At 43.6% G+C, this 22,107-nt stretch overlaps 1 protein-coding gene across 3 annotated transcripts in view; it reads left to right on the top strand.

The window, feature by feature from the left end:
* BBS9 (Bardet-Biedl syndrome 9) overlaps nucleotides 1–22,107 on the top strand; it is a 594,435-nt gene that overhangs the window by 24,602 nt on the left and 547,726 nt on the right. For all 3 annotated transcript variants that reach the window (XM_077269285.1, XM_077269283.1, XM_077269284.1), the window contains exons 2-3: nucleotides 1,066–1,179; nucleotides 10,331–10,481. In XM_077269285.1, coding sequence (XP_077125400.1) covers nucleotides 1,068–1,179; nucleotides 10,331–10,481 — 263 coding nt within the window. In that variant the 5' untranslated portion in view covers nucleotides 1,066–1,067. The remainder of the gene's footprint in view (nucleotides 1–1,065; nucleotides 1,180–10,330; nucleotides 10,482–22,107) is intronic.

The raw sequence follows: 22,107 nt of genomic DNA, 5'->3' as shown, positions 1-22,107 counted from the left end.
AGCAGCACGAGTCTCCAACATGGGCGCTTGGTGCACCTTTGCCATGACCAAATCGTTAATTGCTCCTTCCCACATATTTCTTTCCATCTAGCTTGAAAACATACGGTAGGTAGGAACGTGCACTCAACAGTTTCGCCATGCCGAGGGTTCACCAAGAGTTTATATGTGGTTTGAAGAGGCATTCTGCTGACAGACTCCTCTTAAATGGCTTGTTCTATAAACAGCATTTACTGCCTATGTACAGTATAGATGATCACTACTTAGTGCTAGAGGTCTGGCTCCTGAAACTTTCCAGATCTCAAGAATAGCGAGCCTAAGTCCCCAAGTGTGAATGGACGAGCTGTGAGTATGAGCTACTAGCATACACATAGTAACTATTGTTCCATTTACATGCGAGATTTTGGGATCTCTGTAATCATTGTGGGGTCACCGTGGTCAACCAGCAGAAATCATTCATTTATCAACTATCCTGTTAGGGAGACAAGCTCTTCCTTTCTACAGTCTTTACCGCAGTTCCCAGGTTCTGCTTGTAGTAACGGCAGCGCCTACGTACCTCCACCACACATGGTATTCCCGCTGCTGGCAGCAAGATTGATGCTAGTTCTTAATGACTGCTGTATGTAGCTTTCTTTTTCTGTCTCATTCCTGCATTTGTGCACTTAGTTCTTGGATGGAATAATCTATGGGTAGCATTGCTCGGATTGATGGCAATGGTTACATTCATTTGGTGATAGGTAGTAGGGTTGGAGAGTTCGAAGCACAGATGCCAAGCCTTGCCAACTTTTACCACTACATTGGAATGTATTCACAAGGTCATTGTCAACATGTTGATCTTAACAAAAGCCATATTTTTTAGCTCATCACAAAACTGTCCCAATTTTGTTTTCCTTATATTCAAGGCTGAAATATTTATCATTACTATCCCATCTGCCGAGGGTGACACAAAATTGCATTGTACACATTTTCAGACAACGTCTATTCCCATATTGTCCACTAGCATCTTGTGCAATGAACTTTCCAGTCTGTAGAAAATGATATCTTAACCAGCATTTGTATGATCTACAGGTATGTCACTTTTTAAAGCTCGCGATTGGTGGTCCGCCACACTGGGAGAGAATGAAGAATTTGATCAAGGTTGTTTGTCTGTAGCCGATGTTGACAACAGCGGTTCGGGACAAGGTAATCGTGTTAATATAATATTCTGTTGCATCGTGAGATATGATGTTTCATTTATTTTAAATTGGTAATACCATCTAACACATTTGTGTCATATTTTTAGTACCGTAATTATGGTTCCCACCTGTAGGATCAGCATTTTTTGGAGAGCGAGCCTCAATCATGCTCTGTTTTCAATGGAGTTGTGGTTGGAATTCCCATACAAATTACGTGGTACTCTGCCCAACCATGAACGAAGGCTTATCGCTGAAACTCGTAGGTTTTTTATTTGTGTGACATCTGTACAGTTACTCATACTGGCTATTTACGATTTGAAATGGTTTGTCTTTAACCCTTTATTCAGGGGTGGACACTGAAAGCTTGGGGCCCCTGTGCAAGAATTGTGTTTGGGCCCCCTTCCTTTTATGGCGATCAAGATATGTGTGTGTGTGTGTGTATATATACATACATAGCCACACACACATTCATGTATATATATATTACATAGTCTCCTTCATTATGTATATTGCTGTCCCTTATTATACAGTGCCCTATCTTGTTATGTACAGTACCGTCCCTTACATATTGAATTGTATAGAGCCCTGTTTTGTATTACATACCGTCCTGTCTTGTTAGATGTATAATGCAATGGCTGCTGATGGAGCATTCTTTTCTAATGGAGGAGCTGATGGACTGGTCGTCTGGTCACCGGCTCCTCCAGCAGCAGTCATTTTATATCTAAAAAGAGAGGGGACTGTGTAATAAAAGAGGGTGCTGTGAATAACAAAAATAACAAGAATACACTATGTAACAAACAGCACTGTGCATAACAGCAGAGGAAGCTATATAATAAGGGACAGCACAATATATAACGAGAGGATGGTGCGTAATAAGGGACTGTGTTATACATAATAAGTACGTACACTATATACTAAGGGACTGTGTTAGACATAATAAGTGACTAAAGTATATATTAAGGGACTGTGTTAGACATAATAAGCGATAATAATGTCTTCCTCCACCTCCCCCTGTTTCTATGTCCATTATAGGTCCCCCTTCCTCCCATCCCAATCCCCCATACTCCTCGTTGTCCTCCTCCCCCCGAATATCATTATTGTCTTCTCCCCCACCCCATCATTGCCCATTCTACCACCTCCATCATTTCCTCCTCCCCCACCCACCCATTATTGCCTTTTCCACCACACCCATTATTGCCCTTTCCACCACCTCCTTCATTGCTTTCTCCCCTACCACCCCATCATTGCCCTCTCCATTATTCCCATCATTGCCCTTTCCACCACATCCATCATTGCCTTCTCCTCCTCCACCTCCATCATTGCCTTTTTCTCCACTACTCTCATCCATTGTCTTTTCCACTACCACCATCATTGCCTTTTCTCCCACCTCCATCATTGCCCTTTCCACCACCTCCATCATTTCCTCCTCCCCCACCACCCCCATTATTGCCCTTTCCACCACACCATTATTGTCCTTTCCACTACCACCATCATTGCATTCTCCCCCACCACCCCATCATTGTCCTTTCCACCACCACCATCATTGCATTCTTCCCACCACCCCCATTATTGTTCTTTCCACCACCTCCATCATTGCTTTCTCCCCTACCACCCCATCATTGCCCTCTCCATCACTCCCATCATTGCCCTTTCCATCACCCCCATCATTGCCTTCTTCTCCACCACTTCCATCTTTTCCTTCTTGCCTACCACTTCCATCTTTCTTTTCCTCTACCACCATCATTGCCTTCTCCCCACCCCCATCATTGCCCTTTCCACCACCTCCATCATTTCTTCCTATCCCACCCTCACCATCTTTGCCCATTCCACCACCTCCATCATTTCCTCCCCCCTCCACCCCCATTATTGCCCTTTCCACCACCTCCATTATTTCCTCCTCCCCCACCATCCCCATCCTTTCCCATTCCACCACTTCCATCATTTCCTCCTCCCCATCACCCCCATCATTGCCCTCGCCTCCACCTACACACACACACAGACACACACAGCACCATTCACCTATCTGCACATTCCCCCGCAGCGCTACGCATGCACGAATACACGACACACATACATACAACAAAACACAAACAGCACCTCTCACCTGTCCGCACGCTTGCCCGCAGCTGAAGCGTCACCGTCGGCCGCTTCCTCTCTCTGGCACAGCCGGCCGCTGAATGATGACGTCATCCAGCGGTGCTGCTGTCTGTGTGAGAGGAAGCGCGGGCAGGAAGCAGGATGGATCCCTGCAGCTCCGCTCCGCTGCTATTTTCTCTTGTAGGCAGCGGAGCTGCAGAGATCACTCCCTGCCCGCCGCACATGAGGGCAATCTGGCCAGGGACCCCCCGAAACCTCGGGGCCGGATAAACAGGCCAGATTGCACTCATTATTAGCCACCCTGCAGGGGCCCCCCTCCACCTCCGGACCCCGGTGCGGCTGCACATGCGGTATGTCTGCCCATGCTTTATTGGGACTATTTTTTTTTCTTCATCGCTGGAGAACTTTCTTAAATTTTTTTCTTTTTTCTTCATAATCTGATAGTGCTGCACATCAGGGCCCTGTTTCTTTAAAAAAAAAATGTAGGTCCCATTGGTTGGATCTGCATCTTACATTTTTGACATATCTAGGGATGATTGGACCCTTGGAAGTTTGGGTTCTGGTACTTGACGCGAACTTTAGTACAAAGTTCGGTTCGGACTGTACCCGAGCTTGAATTTGAACCTGAACCCCATTGAAAACAATGGGGACTTAAACTTTGGATCTCGACAATTCTCTCTGTCTCTTTCTCTCTCTATCTCTCTCCTGGTCTCTCGCTCCCCTTCTGGACTTCCCCCAGAACTTTGAACATTAAAACGGACTCCCGGGAAAAGCCTGAGTTTAGCACCAGACACTTACGAACCTCGGACTTTTAAGTTCGGTAAAGCACAAAATGAGGAAATAAAATGAAAATCAAATACTTACATGTCCAGGAGTTGGTACAAGGAACAAATCACCACTCCAGCAGCCTGTATTCTGCTAATAGGCTGACATTATTAATATCAGCCATTGTCTGAAGGATGTTCACAGAATATAGTATTTGTCCACTTCGGTTACTTATTTGGCAGATTTTTTGCCCAGATTTTCCACAAAGTCTGCTGCATATCACAGTGCCAGGCTTGAGGATGAGGTTTTATGAACTCTGAGCCACGTTCTGTGGTAAAATGAAGCATATACATTGGCTTGCGCTACTGATTTAAAATTATTGCATGGCAATTTTTGCTGCAGATTATCACAGCGGAGTAAAATAGTAAAATCTGTGGCTATTCTGCAGCATTTTTTCAATAAAATACAAAACAAAATGCGCGCTGTGTGGCGTTGATGTGCACGGTGGCTTTCACAGCGCCGAATCCACTGCTGATGAGTTCCATGTGGATGTAACCTGTAGACGCCGGTCTGAGTGGACCTGTGCAGGGAAAGCGGGAGGAACGTACATTTTTGCTGGACATGCAGGTTTTTGTCATGACACAATCGTGGCCAAAAATCTTCAGACCGACCCAAATTTTGATTTCCACAAAGTTTACAGCTTTTAGATCTTTTAGTCAGGTGCTTCTATGGTCTCTGAGGTACAGTTCTATGCGTTTCATATTTCTAAACATTCTATATAACGTACATCAAGTTTATGCAGAGACCCAATATGTACAGGGTTGACCTTCATGCTGGATATCGGCCTTTTGGCCGAATCCTGACTGATTGCATCTCGTTTTTACCTAAACTCCACACAGTGATTACCACAATTTCTATGTTTTTGCTTTTTGAGTATTGTACTCAATGGAATTAAAATCTGGGGACTTATAGAGAAGTATAGATGAGCACTTCATTAAGTCCTGTGTCATCCAGCAGTAAAGAATGCTGAGACCAGGCATGTGTAGAGTTTCTTCTCATCCCAGGGAGAGGGCTCACTCACAATTTTACCTAAGATCACTGCCAAGAATAGTATCTAAACATCTGCCATGAGGAACTTCTCCCAACCATCCACGAGCAGGTTGGTGATGAGCACTGCTTTTTCCAGCATGATGGAGCACCATGTCACAAGGCAAAAGTGATAAGTAGCTTGGTGAATGAAATTTTGGGTCAATGGCCAGGAAACTCCACAGATCTCAATCATGTAGTCAATCCTCAAACAATACACCCCAGAGAAATTGTGATAAACTACGAGCACTGATTAGGCAAGAATGGGTTGTCATCAGCCGTTATTTGACCCAGAAGCTGATATCCAGCATGTCAGGAAAAATTGCAGTAGCCTTGAAAAATGAGTGACAATTCTGTAGATTTGCATAAACCTGAAGTATTTAAAAAAAAAAAAAGTTTAAGAACTTATAAAATACTGATAATTGTATGTCAGTAACCATGGAAACGTCTGACTAAGTTCTCATTCAGACTTCAATGTTTTTTTCATACTCAAAAATAGGTCCCATTTTCATCAGCAATTTTTTTTTTTTATCAGAGTTTGGTCAGTGTGTCATTTTTTATAGTCATACTTTCATCAGTTTTACTAATGGTTGCCAGGGTTTATTTTTTTATTATTATTATTATTTTATCTTTTTTTAATATTGTGCATTTTTAAGCTAAACCAAGCGCCATGAACTTCTGATCTGTCATCCAGCAACCACATAACTGTCAAGACCAAAGAAGCAGTACGAACACCTACATGTCGTACGCAGCCCTCATATGAGCGCTAGGTATAGAATGATTGGTAAAACCCAGCTTCCCCCTTCTCCTGTGGGTGTCTGGCTGTCTCTGACTCTGATACTTCCCGGTCTGGTGCTACTCTCTGTTCTTCCCTACCGTATTTACAGCCACCACCATTCTTCGGCCATCAGCATCCAGCAGGGACGTCTTGTGAATCCTGAAGCCAATTGGCAGCCACTGATCGGCTGCAGCGTTCACACTTTATTAGTACCAGATTTTTATGTTTGACAATGTATTAGCTTGGCCACTGCATTATATATATACATATATATATATATATATATATATATATATATATATATATATATATATATATATATATATATATGGTATATATTTATTTTAAATGGAAGTTGTAGAAGAAATGCGGCACTCCCCCTTTTGCATAGATATCGTAGTCTTTATTGCACCGTAAAAGGTTAAACTAATTCAGTCCATGGGAACGGCAGGATTTCCGAGGGGTGTGGGGAGAAGAAAGTGGACGACGGCCGTTTCGCGCACTAAGCGCTTCAACTGGTCCAGGTGCTTCATTAACACATGTCATTTCCTTTTAACGGCTTTGGACGTGCATACACAAACATATATTAGCGGTGAACAAAACATTCAATTAGTGTGCAAATTTAAAAACATGTGATGACATCATAATTGCGGACTATGATTTTTTACAAAAATACTGATAAATCCAACCTATCATTTAAGCCAATCGGACCCTGTGCACCAGTTTCTATTATCCATCTGGCTTCAGGTTGCATTAGCACTCTAGTGTGGTTTCCACCCTGTGAGGGATATTTAACCACTTCTAAGCCAGCACACTTTAGTAAGTCAGGACTAGAACTATGTTTATCCCTCATATGCTGGATTAATCTTAGACATCCTTTTCCAGAAGTTCTAGGGTTATAATGTTCTTTGAATCTGGTGACCATTGGTCTGATTGTTTTTCCAATATAGAAAAATAAACAGGCGCAGTATGAAACGTATACCACAAATTTGCTCTTACACGAAATACAATCTCGAACAGTGTGTGAAATGGGACCGATGTGCAGAGGATTTTGGACATTATGCAGATGACAAAAATTACAGTTACCACATTTATAGTTCCCTTGTGGTGTGTTTTTTCGTAGCCAGTTTTTGTTTTCTGGTTGTATGCGATTATGAACCAGAACATCTGACAAATTTTTAGAACGTTTATATGAACGTTTATATGCAAACTGTGGAGCATTGGCATAAATCTCGGTCAAATCTCTATCTGATTGCAATACATATACTATCACTTGCGGACTTAAATTGTTTTGGCCGCATGAAGAGACCCATATATATATTTAACATTACAATCTTTATTAATCAATATCATATAAAAACAAAACAAGACCAGATATTATAAAACAAAGTGTCCAAGGAATGGAAAGATGAAGCTCAAACCTGTTTATGCCAACAATATATAGTCCAAATTGGATCCATGTCTAACCACTGCTTATTGTAATATTACTGTTAATATCCTTCACCCTAATGACATATAGGTTATAGTACACCATGTATAATGTATCTATTAATAGTAAATGGACAACAGATATTAACAATAAATACAACGTATGCAGCTGCTGAATATCACATACTATACATGTATTACCAATGTCCACAACATAGTAGAAAGATATCTACACCATAAAGCATATGCGGCTACTATGAATCCAAAGCCATAATTACCTACGGAGTGAGATCCCCAAGGAAAAGCAGAGGTACCAGGTAAGAGCCCACCGATCCTTCCTCGTGCGCCCCGACGCGCGTTTCGCCCAGAGCTTCTTCCGGGGGTGTAACACAGTGAGAAAGAGATGGCTTCTTAAGTGACGTCTGACCAACCGGAAGGTTGGTCTGGTGACCATTGGTCTGATTGTTTTTCCAATATAGAAAAATAAACAGGGGCAGTATAAAACGTATACCACAAATTTGCTTTTACACGAAATACAATCTCGAACAGTATGTGAAATGGGACCGATGTGCAGTCAAAAGGACTTAATTTTCGTGTACCCGAAAAATTCGATTTAACAAATTTTAAAATCGACTTATTTAAGAGCATGAGAAAACTTAATCTAAAAAAATTCTTCAGCAAGGTGTAAAGCTGCAGTAGCATCGTATGCAGTGAAGAAGCAGTGACCCACAAATTCAAACACAAAAAGTCTCTTTTAATGTGTTTCTTCTCAGCATTAAAGTCCAGTTCACATAAATGCATATAACTTCAGTGATCAGTTTACACCAGTTCAATGCAATACATTTCACATGGCTTTAGATTTGCGGTCCCTAAACAGGCCAGACTTCCCTTGTCCAGTTTCCCTGGGCGACCGCACGCCATCTCAGTAATATTACAATAAGCAGTGGTTAGACATGGATCCAATTTGGACTATATATTGTTGGCATAAACAGGTTTGAGCTTCATCTTTCCATTCCTTGGACACTTTGTTTTATAATATCTGGTCTTGTTTTGTTTTTATATGATATTGATTAATAAAGATTGTAATGTTAAATACATATATGGGTCTCTTCAGGCGGCCAAAACAATTTAAGTCCGCAAGTGATAGTATATGTATTGAAATCAGATAGAGATTTGACCGAGATTTATGCTAATGCTCCACAGTTTGCATATAAACGTTCATATAAACGTTCTAAAAATTTGTCAGATGTTCTGGTTCATAATCGCATACAACCAGAAAACAAAAACTGGCTACGAAAAAACACACCACAAGGGAACTATAAATGTGGTAACTGTAATTTTTGTCATCTGCATAATGTCCAAAATCCTCTGCACATCGGTCCCATTTCACACACTGTTCGAGATTGTATTTCGTGTAAGAGCAAATTTGTGGTATACGTTTCATACTGCGCCTGTTTATTTTTCTATATTGGAAAAACAATCAGACCAATGGTCACCAGATTCAAAGAAGATTATAACCCTAGAACTTCTGGAAAAGGATGTCTAAGATTAATCCAGCATATGAGGGATAAACATAGTTCTAGTCCTGACTTACTAAAGTGTGCTGGCTTAGAAGTGGTTAAATATCCCTCACAGGGTGGAAACCACACTAGAGTGCTAATGCAACCTGAAGCCAGATGGATAATAGAAACTGGTGCACAGGGTCCGATTGGCTTAAATGATAGGTTAGATTTATCAGTATTTTTGTAAAAAATCATAGTCCGCAATTATGATGTCATCACATGTTTTTAAATTTGCACACTAATTGAATGTTTTGTTCACCGCTAATATATGTTTGTGTATGCACGTCCAAAGCCATTAAAAGGAAATGACATGTGTTAATGAAGCACCTGGACCAGTTGAAGCGCTTAGTGCGCGAAACGGCCGTCGTCCACTTTCTTCTCCCCACACCCCTCGGAAATCCTGCCGTTCCCATGGACTGAATTAGTTTAACTTTTTATGGTGCAATAAAGACTACGATATCTATGCAAAAGGGGGAGTGCCGCATTTCTTCTACAACTTCCATCTAATTTATTCATTGTTTTATGCTGAGCACCTACTACCCGTTATTTTGCAAATCTGCACGCTGGTCTAACTTATGTGTGTGTGTATATATACATATATATATATATATATATAGAGAGAGAGAGATATAGATAGAACCTGAGAAAAAGGAGTCCCAAAACTCTGAAATTGAAATCATTCCTTTAAATAAATTAAAATCAAATAATGAAGTTCAAAAATTTGGTCACTGGGGAAAACCAGTGGTGACAGGGTTGCTGCACAATAATGCCTCTCAATATAAGATACACAGTCTTATTCTACTTACCATAATAGGAATTATTTATGACATATTCATTTTTACTATTTTATATTTAAATGGTAAATCTCAAAATTTTACATCAGTCAGAATAGTGCAGTAACTGTTTCAGACTTCCAAGGGTAAATTGATATATACCTGTTTTTTTCTACATATAAATATTATCTCCAATAATCTGTCATACATAAATTTTAACCTTATCAATTCTGATGGGTATAGTACCTCATATATCTCATCAGCATGTATGTGAAACAATAATATGTCCACAGAAGCAGCACTCTATTTGTTTGTATATCTCAACAACATGTAAAAGTATTCAAACACATAGTGGATGGTATTTGTATTCAGTTTTAGAATAGACTAATGTAAAGAGCAGTATCACATTTATACTAGCCAAAGCAGACATATGACAGAAGGTGATTACCCATATTAATATCCAGGAACACACCACACCACTTCACCAATGCACGTTTCGCATCACTCGCTTCCTCAGGGGCGTGATATTAATATGGTTGGTCAACAGCACAAATGTCTACAAATCCTATCATAGCTTGCATCGTTTACTAGTGCATGATGTTGTTTTTTTCTTATTAAGCATGTGTTTCCAGTGCTGCATTACTTTTGTGTCAACTCTTGTTTCTCCAGACAAAATCATTGTGGGTAGTTACAGCGGATTCCTTCGCATTTTCTCTCCTCATCCATTGAAAGCCGGGGATGGTGTTCAGGCTGAAGATTTGTTACTTGAGGTTCAGCTACGCGATCCAGTTCTCCAAGTAGAAGTGGGAAAGTTTGTTTCGTAAGTATGATGTGGTTTAAGTGATTCTTGTAGAAATGTGATGTTTCTGTATTTCTTAAGCTTCCTAGTGATGTGTACTCATGTATTCGTTTCATGGTCATGTCAGCTAACTAGTTGACAGTTGCATAATTATATGCTTTTGTCCCATCATTTTGCTAGCTCCACAAGTGCATTGGGGAGTTTTGGGAAAAGTAATCACCATTCTGGTATAAATGTATTCTGCTTTAGGAGGCATGGAAGGTTTATACCTGGTAGGTGATGAATTATTGAATACTCTGTTTTATGAAGGGTAGAGAGCCTTTGGGAAGAAGTCCTAAAGAAAAGCTCACAGAACCATCTACTTCAACTTCTCTGGGGTGCCAAACAGACCCGGTTCTGAGTTGTGTAAGTCACTGGCCTTTGATAGTTTGTGATTCAAAAGCTGTTGTCTTGTAAGGTGAAGGCCACATCAATGCCCTGCTTTTCATTGTGATATTTTCCATCCCAGGCCAGAGGACCTTTGTTAGCGATTTATCACTTAGGTGAGCCTATTAGGGTGGTTAACTGTCCGGTTTGGACTTGTGTCTAAGCCCTGACAATATGGCTGGTACTGAACTGTATAATAAAGCCAAAATAGCAATAAATAAGGAAAAGCAAGGGGAGGGGAATTAAAATATTTAAACAAAGATTCCTAAAATGGTATATACCATTTTATCAGTCATATTAGGTTGACAAATCACATCCTAACTTTTATGTCCTAAACTAATAGCATCATCGGAACCTATGATGTTGTTGGTTCTTATTAGTAGATGAGGATTTACAGCAGTAATACGGATCCTAAACTTTGCTCTCTGTATCGGGCCTCACCAATACATACACTAAGCACACTGCTGTCACGAATGCGACCGAAGACGCGGCCCAGCCGACGCCTCCACGTCGCTAGACCACGACGATGTGAGGCGAGCATCTCAGGTGGGAACGGAATGTGGACCCACTGGACCACAGAAGGAAACCTGGACCTACCCAGACTAGGGAAGGGCAGCGAGCAGTGTCTATGGCAGCTGAGCTTGTGGACAAGATGGTGGCATGCAGAACTAGATAACACCACACAACTTGATTTATGAAAAAAGATAACGTTTACTCAAACGAAAACACAGTACATAAATAGAACATAACTATGCCAGGCTCCCGATTTCCGCACATCAAGAAAGGGTACACGTCTCCGGGAAACAGACGAAGGCAGGAGGACATCACGGGTTAATGCAGTTCAGGGTTATCTGGCATGGGCATACTAGGACGGTCTCTCTCAGGCCTCAGGCGTAGCACATGCTCAGCAGGAGAACATAAGACAAAGACCCACGACAGACGTCAGACAATGGCAGGGGGTCATCACGGGTTGATGCAGTTCAGGGTCATCTTCCACCGGCATACTAGGACGGCCTCTCTCTCAGGCATCAGGGGTAGCACAGGCTCAGCATGAGAACATCAGACACCGACCCAGGACAGACGTCATCACAGGGTGGACCCCGGGGAACCGGCGGGACACAGGCTGGACATCAGGACACAGGCTGGACATCAGGACACAGGCTGGACATCAGGACACAGGCTGGACATCAGGAAACTGGCGTGGCGGCCCAGATCATCGGCTGGGACACGGATGGCACAGAACCAAGCAGCGGTGGTCGTACTCGGGGAACCAGACAGCGGTCGCCAGTCTCCGGACATCAGACACCATCTCCAGGCACCAGGCTGTGGTCGTCAGATTCCAGACTACGGCTGTAGGCTTCGGGCATCGGACCTAGGAAGGAACTTAAGCGGAATGGTGCAAGCACCGCTGGGTTGGACTGGGGCCGGACGGAGTTAGCAACCGCATAGCAGGCTGAGCACAGCATAGTAATCGCTCAGCAAAAACATCAGACTCCATCTTTAAAAGACAAACCCAGGTTAGTTCACAGTCACTGGGTACAGGGTTCCAGACACAGAGGAACTTCAGGAACATAACACAGAGGACACAGTTCAGACAGAGTCAGGTACGGGAACGGATACAGGATCATGGGTTCAGATTTGTGAATGCAGCCCTCAGGGAGGCAGGAAACAAAACATAACAGAAACGGGCCTGGATTTGCAGCCTCCAGGAAAGGCGGATCTAGGTACTCAGCCCCCAGAGCAGGCGGAAGAACAGGTATCAGCTTTCCCAGAACTGAACGCAGACAGAACAGGAACTAAACACCGCACACACATGGAAAGACTCAGAAACTTAATGCGAAACTCTGGCTATGCCCAACAGGAATGAGGGAGTTTATATAGTAGCTGCCCCTCAGCAGTAGGCTGGGGAAAGCAACTCAGGTGCACACACCAACCCTAATAAAAGCAGGAAGGTGTTGTTGCGCACACCCTAAGCATAAACAGAAACCATTACAGTACAGTCAGCATAGGAACTGAGGCCTAGGGCACATGGCAGCGGCTGCAAGCCTGGGCACACATGGAAAGTTCTGCACCAGCTGCCGAGGACCTTGCAACCCGTGGATAGCTTCCACAGCGGCAGCCAGGAACAGCACATGCGGATGGTCATGCAGCAGAGCAAAGACTTCACAACACATGTACAGCTACGCAGCGGAGCAGGGAACTGAGCAGCATCCATACAGGTAACAGACAACAGTATCCCTGCTATTTAGGGGGATAGGAGCAAAGGGTTAAAGCAGAGATATGCAGAGTAACGTCGGAGAAACAAGGTACAAACCCGCCGGCGTTACAACTGCTAGCTGGTGCCGTATGAATCTGATCACAAGTTTGAGGGCTTTGACTTAGTCTATATACAAATGTTCATACACCTTCACATAGTTTAATAAAAACTGTAAAATTTTCTTGTATGGTCCTCCCTCTTATACCCTGGCAGGTTCACCTTCTTCCTGGCATTATCAGGGGTTTGGAACATGAGTATAAGTTCTAGTTCATATTGATAGTTTTTGCGCTGTCAATCTTTTAGTTAATGTCTTTAATATATGACCTATGATATATACATATTTCTGAGTTGTGAGAAAAGACTGAATATTCATCAGTCTCCATTTTAGTTGCCTTGTTTTCAAATTACATTAAGAAGATTCAGCCCTAAGCCTCTTATCTCACAAGTAGGTCATTTAAACGACTGTCACTTCAGACCTGACAGGATTAATTGTAGGTAATAACTGAAAATTAATTTCTAGTTTTGCTGATCAGTTATTTACTATATGGTTTGGATACAGTTTATGGATAGTAAAATTATATGCTACAAATGCAATTTAAACTTATTTGGTATGTCATTATTTTTGTTCCAACCTTATATTTGGAAGATAAACCCTCATCTGAGTCTTAGGCTGGTTTAACACATTCATGTATCACGGTCCGGTGCAGACCATCATGTACAGACTGGCCGTGTATGATATATATGGTACTTATGAGGTTGTTAAAGGGAACCTGTCACCCCCAAAATCGAGGGTGAGTTAAGCCCACCAGCATCAGGGGCTTACCTACAGCGTTCTGGAATGCGGTAGATAAGCCCCCGATGTAACCTGAAAGATGATGTCCTCTTCTTGTCTTCACGCTGCGGCTCCGGCTCTGGCGTACTTTGTCCTGTTGAGGGCAGAGCAAAGTACTGCAGTGCGCAGGCGCCGCGAAAGGTCAGAGAGCCGCAGCGTGAAGACAAGAAGAGGACATCATCTTTCAGGTTACAATTACAGCAAGTTTGTACATGAGGGTCCACACTCAGAGAATGATACATGGATGTGTAAAACCTGCTTTATATTAATAATAGATAAAGCCTTCTCAAATTGTATTGCGGCTCAGTCAGAGCAGGAAGCAGACGGCAAGGGACCTGACGGACACCGAAAGGCGAGTATGTACTGTTTGTTTTTTTTGGTAACCAGGGTAAACATCGGGTTACTAAGGCCGCTTTCACATTTGCGGTTGTGTCCGCAGCGTTTCTTCCGCAAATATCTGCATGCGTTGTGTATTCCTATCTTTAACATTATCGACGCATGCGTTTTTCTATGTTCGCGTTTTGCCGCGTTTGACGACGCATGCGTCGTCTAGCCGTCTGCGTCTTGGCGCGGAAATGCAACATGTAGTAATTTTTAGAGGCGTCATTTTGCCGCCTGGAAACGTATGCGGCTGATTGCGCAAGGTTTGCGCCCAAAAAACGCATTGTAGTCTATGTAAACGCATGCGTTTTTCAGTACATGCGTTTGCTTGCGTTTGCCGACGCATGCGTCTCAATTGAGAAAAACATGTCTAGACACTGATAAGCCACCCCCCACATACAAGGTGATAAAGGGAGGGTGTGGACAGTTGCAGGTCACTACTCATCAGACTGCCTTGCAGACTAGACGCCCCACAGCCCCTTGGAGCAGCAAGCAAGCCTCAGAACTATGTGAGTATATCCTATCCAATGCATTTCTTTTCTATAATCTGTGTCTATGTGCCCTAATTTCTGTCATTCCTTTCTTTCTGCACACATCAGAATGTCGTCTTCTTCTGATGAGGAAACGCCTGGGCCTGCACAAGGGGAACATGTCAGCGAAGTGAGTATTCACCTCCTCAGATTGTATTCACTGTCACATCTACACATATGACAATGTATATTTTCCCTTTTTCAGACCACTTCTTCTACAGCGGAAGAGACTGGGCAGGAGACTGGGCAGGAGCAGCGTAGTCACGGTCAGGTGGCACGGCGGCATCGTGTAAGTATAGCTGGCTGAATGTGTATTGTATCCTCACTTTATAATTCTTGAATCTTCATTTCTTTCTACTTCTCTCTTTCTTTCCCTTTTGCTTCAGCACCAGTGTTTTTTTTTACTTCAATATTCATGCCATTCCTCTGATTCTGTTTTCTGTCTTCCGTATGTGAACGCCTCCTATATTAATGTACTTTTTGTTGTTAGGTTCCAGAGGAGGATGAGGACCTAATTGAGAATGAACACCTCATCTCCCTGGCTCACGAGCGAGTCGCATTGTGGGACACCCGGGATCCACTGCACGCCAACAATGTGACGATCCGGAGGCTTTGGAATGAGGTGGCCGCAGCGTTGTGGGATGGCTGGGCCAATGCCCCGGCTCGGGTCCGTTCTGCATTTGGTAAGTATCGCAATGCAGTGTGATGTAGTCAATACCTTGGCCATGCTCACACAACTGTGTATGATGTGAGAAAGTCATTACTTTTTCACAGCACATACAGTTGTGTGACCATGGTCAAAAGACCATTGTCCTAACTATTATGTTTTGTTTTGCCAACAGTGTCAAAAGTGAAAACACGTTGGAGATCGATGAAGGACCGCTTCAACAAGGACCTGCGCCAAGAGAGCCGGCTTCCAAGTGGTTCTGCAGCAAGGATTTGCAAATACAAGTACCACCGCATCCTTGCGTTTTTGAGACCAGTCCTTGCACGAAGAACGTAAGTATATTGGTTAAAAAAGAAAAAAAAAAAAGTGGTGTATAATGCATTTTTTTGTGGGTCATTATTTCAAATCAGTATTTGTAATCCCAAACCTTGAGTGATTGATAGATGCAGCAGTGGGGTACGTGTTCTTTGAATACTTTCCCTCACATAGTTCCTCTCCAGGTTTTGGCTTACCAATACTGATTTGAAATACTGAGCAAATACTGAGAGTGTGATGGCAGCCTGCACAACAGATCTATACTCAGCAAGTTAGGTGTCAGAAAAAATGAATTCAGGATGCCAATGGCTCCTCAATTCATTTTTCATGACACTTGTCCTGGTGAGTATACAGGAGGCTTGTATGTCCTCTGTCGTCAATTCGTATTTCCCATCAGTATTTGTAATCCAAAACCTTGAGTGATTGATAGATGCAGCAGTGGGGTACGTGTTCTTTGAATACTTTCCCTCACATAGTTCCTCTCCAGGTTTTGGCTTACCAATACCTTGTATAGAGATATGGCTTGTATTGCCTCCATCGTCTCTTCATAGTTTACATCAGTTTTTTTAATCCCCAAGGACTGGTCGATGCATGCAGAAGTATAGCATGTTGTTTTATGAAACTTTTATTCCTACTGTTGAACTCCTGGCTTGCAAATTCTGATGTAAAATTCACTACAAATAGTAGTGTGACCTTTCCCTATCTGAATGTGTATCTAACTGTTCAGTTATCTTTTTGTAAATGTTTTGTAATATTTTTTTTTTTTTTCCTCAGCACTTGGAGCTCCACTGTTGGCCCAGGTTCTGGAGCGGTCCTTCATCAGTCAGCCACGGACCCGTCCCAGCCATCCTCCAGCGCTGCAGCAAGTGGGCCTGCCACACAACCTGGAGACCAGGAAGCTGGTCCATCAGGTGTTCCCCTTCCCCAGTCCTCTGCCTCTAGCCAATTTTTTATGGGCTCCTCCCGGCAGCGGCAGAGGGCCGCGGACAGGTCACTCATGCCCGAGTTTTTGCACTTGAGCTCGGTCTTCCATGAGGGACTCAAGGCGATGGATGACCGACTGGATACTGCCATTAGTCATATGAGCACACGTATCCAGGAGGTAACCACAGCCCTTGCCCAAGTGAAAGCCGACCTCCAGAGGCCAGCACATCATTTTTTTAATCAGATAGAACAGGGCATGTCGGAACACCTTAGTCCTGAGCTCCAGATTACTGTTATGCAGGCCTGCAATGCTGCTTACGTGCAGGCTATGCAGCAGAGTCGGTATTTTCAGCAGACAGTGGGGGCATTTCCAACAGTGCCCACACTGTCACGCTTTACATCAATGCCGACATCTGCTGCATACCACTGCACGGCCACCTCCATTCCAAACACTGCCGGACCGTATTATAGCACCACCACCATGCCCAGTGCAGTGGGTCAGCCCACCGCCACCACCATGACAACTGCTGCTCCTGCTTGGGCCTCCTCCACTGCCACCAGCATGCTGCCGCCGCAGGACCCTGCCCTGGCGTTCCCTGGCACCACCACCAGACTGCCGTTGCCGGACCCTGCCCTGGCGTTCCCTGCCACCACGACAAGACTGCCATTGCCGGACCCTGCCCTGGCGTTTCCTGGCACCACCACCAGACTGCCGTTGCCGGACCCTGCCCTGGCGTTCCCTGCCACCACGACAAGACTGCCATTGCCGGACCCTGCCCTGGCGTTTCCTGGCACCACCACCACCAGACTGCCGTTGCCGGACCCTGCCCTGGCGTTCCCTGCCACCACGACAAGACTGCCATTGCCGGACCCTGCCCTGGCATTTCCTGGCACCACCACCAGACTGCCGTTGCCGGACCCTGCCCTGGCATTCCCTGCCACCACGACAAGACTGCCATTGCCGGACCCTGCCCTGGCGTTTCCTGGCACCACCACCAGACTGCCGTTGCCGGACCCTGCCCTGGCGTTCCCTGCCACCACGACAACGAGCCCGCGCAAAACAAGGAAGGGGAAAGGCAAAAAAAAACAAAAAACCATAGCTATCCCTCCCCCCTCACCTCCCAATGTGTCTGTAATGTCTGGTTTGTCTCACCCTTCCAGTGTGTCTCAACCCTCTCATGTGTCTAGCCCTATCCCTGAATATCCTGACCCCAGCAGTTTCATTGCGCCTTCTCCTGCCACCCCTATGTCGGCTACAGTAAGCCAGACCTCACAACTCAACACCCCACAATATCGGCACTCAACCCCAAGCAGGCGCAGTTAAGTTTTTGTTTTGTGTGTTTAATAAACCTGTGTTTTGCCCCAATAAGGTTTGGTTAATTGTTTATTTCGCCGCCGTCACCACACAGCATGCGCCAATAACAAATAATGCGTCAAACACTTTTTTGGGGGCCACCTCCAACCTCCAGTACCTACTTAGCAGAACACTGAAGCTTGGTGTGTGTTTGGTTGAGAGATATGAGGTTGCCCCCAAAAATAACACTTGTATTTTCTCCAAAAACAGTTCTTTCTGTTTACTCCGTGACTTTTGGTCGCACACAGAAGACAAAATGGTGGTAATACACAGCACAACTATACTCAACAGGTCGTGTCTTATCAGAAACATTATTTATGACCCCTGACCTGCTGATTTTAGAAATGCATTGTATTACCTCCATTTTATCTTATTGGTACATATACATATATTTCACACAAAGTGAAGGAACAATGTACGTCATACATGGCATATCTATACTCACCCGGACAAGTGTCAGGAAAAATGAATTCAAGAGCAAATAGCATCATGAATTCATTAGTTCAGACACCTGACTTGATGACTATAGATCTCTGGTGTAGGCTGCCGTCACACTGTCAGTATTCGCTCTGTATTTTACAGCACTATTTGTAAGCCTAAACCTGGAGTGGAACTATGTGAGGAAAAGTACATTAAACAGATATGCACCACTAAAAGAATTTAACTACCGCTCCTGGTTTTGGCTTACAAATACTGATGTTAAGTACTGGACAAATACTGCGACAATAACGGACATCGTCTATACAGTCTGCGGCAAATAGCTAATGGTGAACCAAGACAGGACTCAATTACGTCAACAACCTAAGCCCAAAAACCCAAAGTGGTTTGTTAAGGAAATAGATAGGAGACATGGTGAAGAAAGTAAATCACAATTATTTTATTTGAAAAACCATTAACATTCCAAACATAAATTGCAGACCCGAAACCAGCAGTACATTTTACACCATATTGTCCTGCCATGGCACACGTCCAATGTCAGAATCAAAAAACGCTGCAAATTGGTCCCGCATGTGGCCTACTTCAACTGTTGACCGCAGCGGGTGATGACGGTAATCAGGCAAAGGGTTTGCAACAGGTTCATCAAGTTCTATGGTGGGTCGCTCCTTAGCCAGAATGAAATTGTGGAGAACCACACAGGCTTTAACCACCTCATCCACTGTCTCCATTTTTAGATTTATTGCAGTTGCTAGAATGCGCCATTTGGACACCATAATCCCAAAGACACACTCTACTGTTCTGCGTGCCCTGGTTAGTCTGTAGTTATAGATCCGTTTTGTGCGGTTCAAGTCCCGACTTGAATAGGGCTTCAGGAGATTTTCACTCATGTGAAAGGCCTCATCCCCAACCATTACAAATGGCAGCGGTGGGCCTTGAGTGTAGGGGAGTGGTCGTGGCTGTGGGAAATTAAAATTTTTGCCATAAACACGTCGGCCCATATCAGAGGTTTTAAAAGTCTGTGAATCGTTGCCACGGCCAAAAGCACCAATGTCCACAGCAATGAAGCGACAGTCCGCATCGGCTATTGCCATAAGAACTACTGAAAAATATTTTTTGTAGTTGAAGAACTGTGATCCCGTTCTGGCTGGTTTGGTAATCCGGATGTGCTTCCCATCCACCGCACCCAAACAGTTGGGAAAATCACAAACAGTCCAAAATTTGTCAGCAATTTCTTTCCACATGTCCTCCGTGGGTATGGGTATAAATTCCTCACGGAGAATGGTCCATAAAGCCCGGCAGGTTTCAAAAACAATTCCGGACAGCGTGGAAATCCCAAGGCGGTACTGGAAATGAAGGGATGACAAGCTCTCTCCAGTTGCAAAAAATCTGTAGTAAGAATAAATAATTTACAAAATAGGCAAAAAAACATCAGACCTGCAAAAAATTTTGGGTAGCTTTTGTTTAGAATTATTACGTACCTTAAGGTAACCAGGAGACGTTCCGCTGGTGGAATGGCTCTACGGAGCTGTGTGTCCTGTCTCCGGATGGCTCCTTGGACACGATCAAGCAAATCCCGGAAAGAGTCTTGTGACATCCTGGTATATTCCGGGAATTTTTCTGGGTTCTCATTGAGCTCACCATACAGGGTGTGATATGCACCACGGCTCTCACGCAGTTCTACAATGGGGTGTTGCCAAAACCGCCTACGCCTTGTCCTTCTCTGTCTTTCCCGGTTTCGGTGTTGCTCCCAAGCAAACGCACATGCCAGAAAAATCTTGATGCTCAGATCCAGTTTGAAGTAATAGCTATCCATGTGAAGATCCATCTTCTCACAGGACACAGGAGCAAAATCTGAAGATTTCAGCTGTCCTAGGGTCTATATATAGATTTCACATAATACACGCCCTCTGTAGTCCCATTGGCTGGTTCTTGCATCTAGAATTTTTCTCTGGTAAATTTTTGCGACATGCGCACAAAAAACGCAAACGCATGGAAAACGCAAGCAAAAGCATGTAAACGCTGCGTTTTAATGACGCATGCGGTAACCGTAAGCGTTTTAAAAACGCTGCGTTTACACGCGTTTTCATGCGTTTTTCGTGTCCTTGCGTTTGCGGATTAAACGCTGCAGATTAAAACGCTAATGTGAAAGTAGCCTTAAAGAGGAATAATTCTGTTAGTGCCATATATCTGTTTTAGATAAAGCTTTAATCATACTGGGATTATAAATAGTGATAGTCTATTTGAGAGGGGCTTACTTCGGCCAGTCATTAAGCATCAGTCGACATTTGATTACTGACCTGCTTACAAAGACCGATAAATCCTGATGGGAACATACATAGGTTGCTCTGCTGATAATTCCTCATTCACATGTCATTGTATAAACACCTACGTGAAAAAATAGTTCCACGCCATCAGTGTTGTGCGTCAGTGTGCCATCTGAGTGTACGTGTTTACTGTCAGTGTGTCACCTGAGTGTACAGTACAGACCAAATGTTTGGACACACCTTCTCATTTTCTTCAAGATTTTTCTGTATTTTCATGACTATGAAAATTGTACATTCATACTGAAGGCATCAAAACTATGAATTAACACATGTGGAATTATATACTTAACAAAAAAGTGTGAAACAACTGAAATTATGTCTTATATTCTAGGTTCTTCAAAGTAGCCACCTTTTGCTTTGATGACTGCTTTGCATAATCTTGGCATTCTCTTGATGAGCTTCAAGAGGTAGTCACCGGGAATGGTTTTCACTTCACAGGTATGCCCTGTCAGGTTTATTAAGTGGGATTTCTTGTCTTATAAATGGGGTTGGGACCATCAGTTGTGTTGTGCAGAAGTCTGGTGGATACACAGCTGATAGTCCTACTGAATAGACTGTTAGCTGCTTTTTTCTTGCCATAATACAAATTCTAAGTAAAGAACAACAAGTAGCCATCATTACTTTATGAAATGAAGGTCAGTCATTCCGAAAAATTGGGAAAACTTTGAAGTGTCCCCAAGTGCAGTAGCAAAAACCATCAAACGCTACAAAGAAACTGGCTCACATGAGGATCGCCCAAGGAAAGGAAGACGAAGAGTCACCTCTGCTTCTGAGGATAAGTTTATCCGAGTCACCAGCCTCAGAAATCGCAGGTTAACAGCAGCTCAGATTAGAGACCAGGTCAATGCCACACAGAGTTCTAGCAGCAGACACATCTCTACAACAACTGTTAAGAAGAGACTTTGTGCAGCAGGCCTTCATGGTAAAATAGCTGCTAGGAAACCACTGCTAAGGACAGGCAACAAGCAGAAGAGACTTGTTTGGGCTAAAGAACACAAGGAATGGACATTAGACCAGTGGAAATCTGTGCTTTGGTCTGATGAGTCCAAATTTGTGATCTTTGGTTCCAACCACCATGTCTTTGTGCGACGCAGAATAGGTGAACGGATGGACTCTACATGCCTGGTTCCCACCGTGAAGCATGGAGGAGGAGGTGTGATGGTGTGGGGGTGCTTTGCTGGTGACACTGTTTGGGATTT

The sequence above is a fragment of the Ranitomeya variabilis genome, chromosome 6, assembly GCF_051348905.1.
Source record: "Ranitomeya variabilis isolate aRanVar5 chromosome 6, aRanVar5.hap1, whole genome shotgun sequence".
Classification (NCBI taxonomy): Eukaryota; Metazoa; Chordata; class Amphibia; order Anura; family Dendrobatidae; genus Ranitomeya; species Ranitomeya variabilis.
Note: the sequence above shows the minus strand (reverse complement) of the source record. Positions and strands in the feature narration are given on the sequence as shown.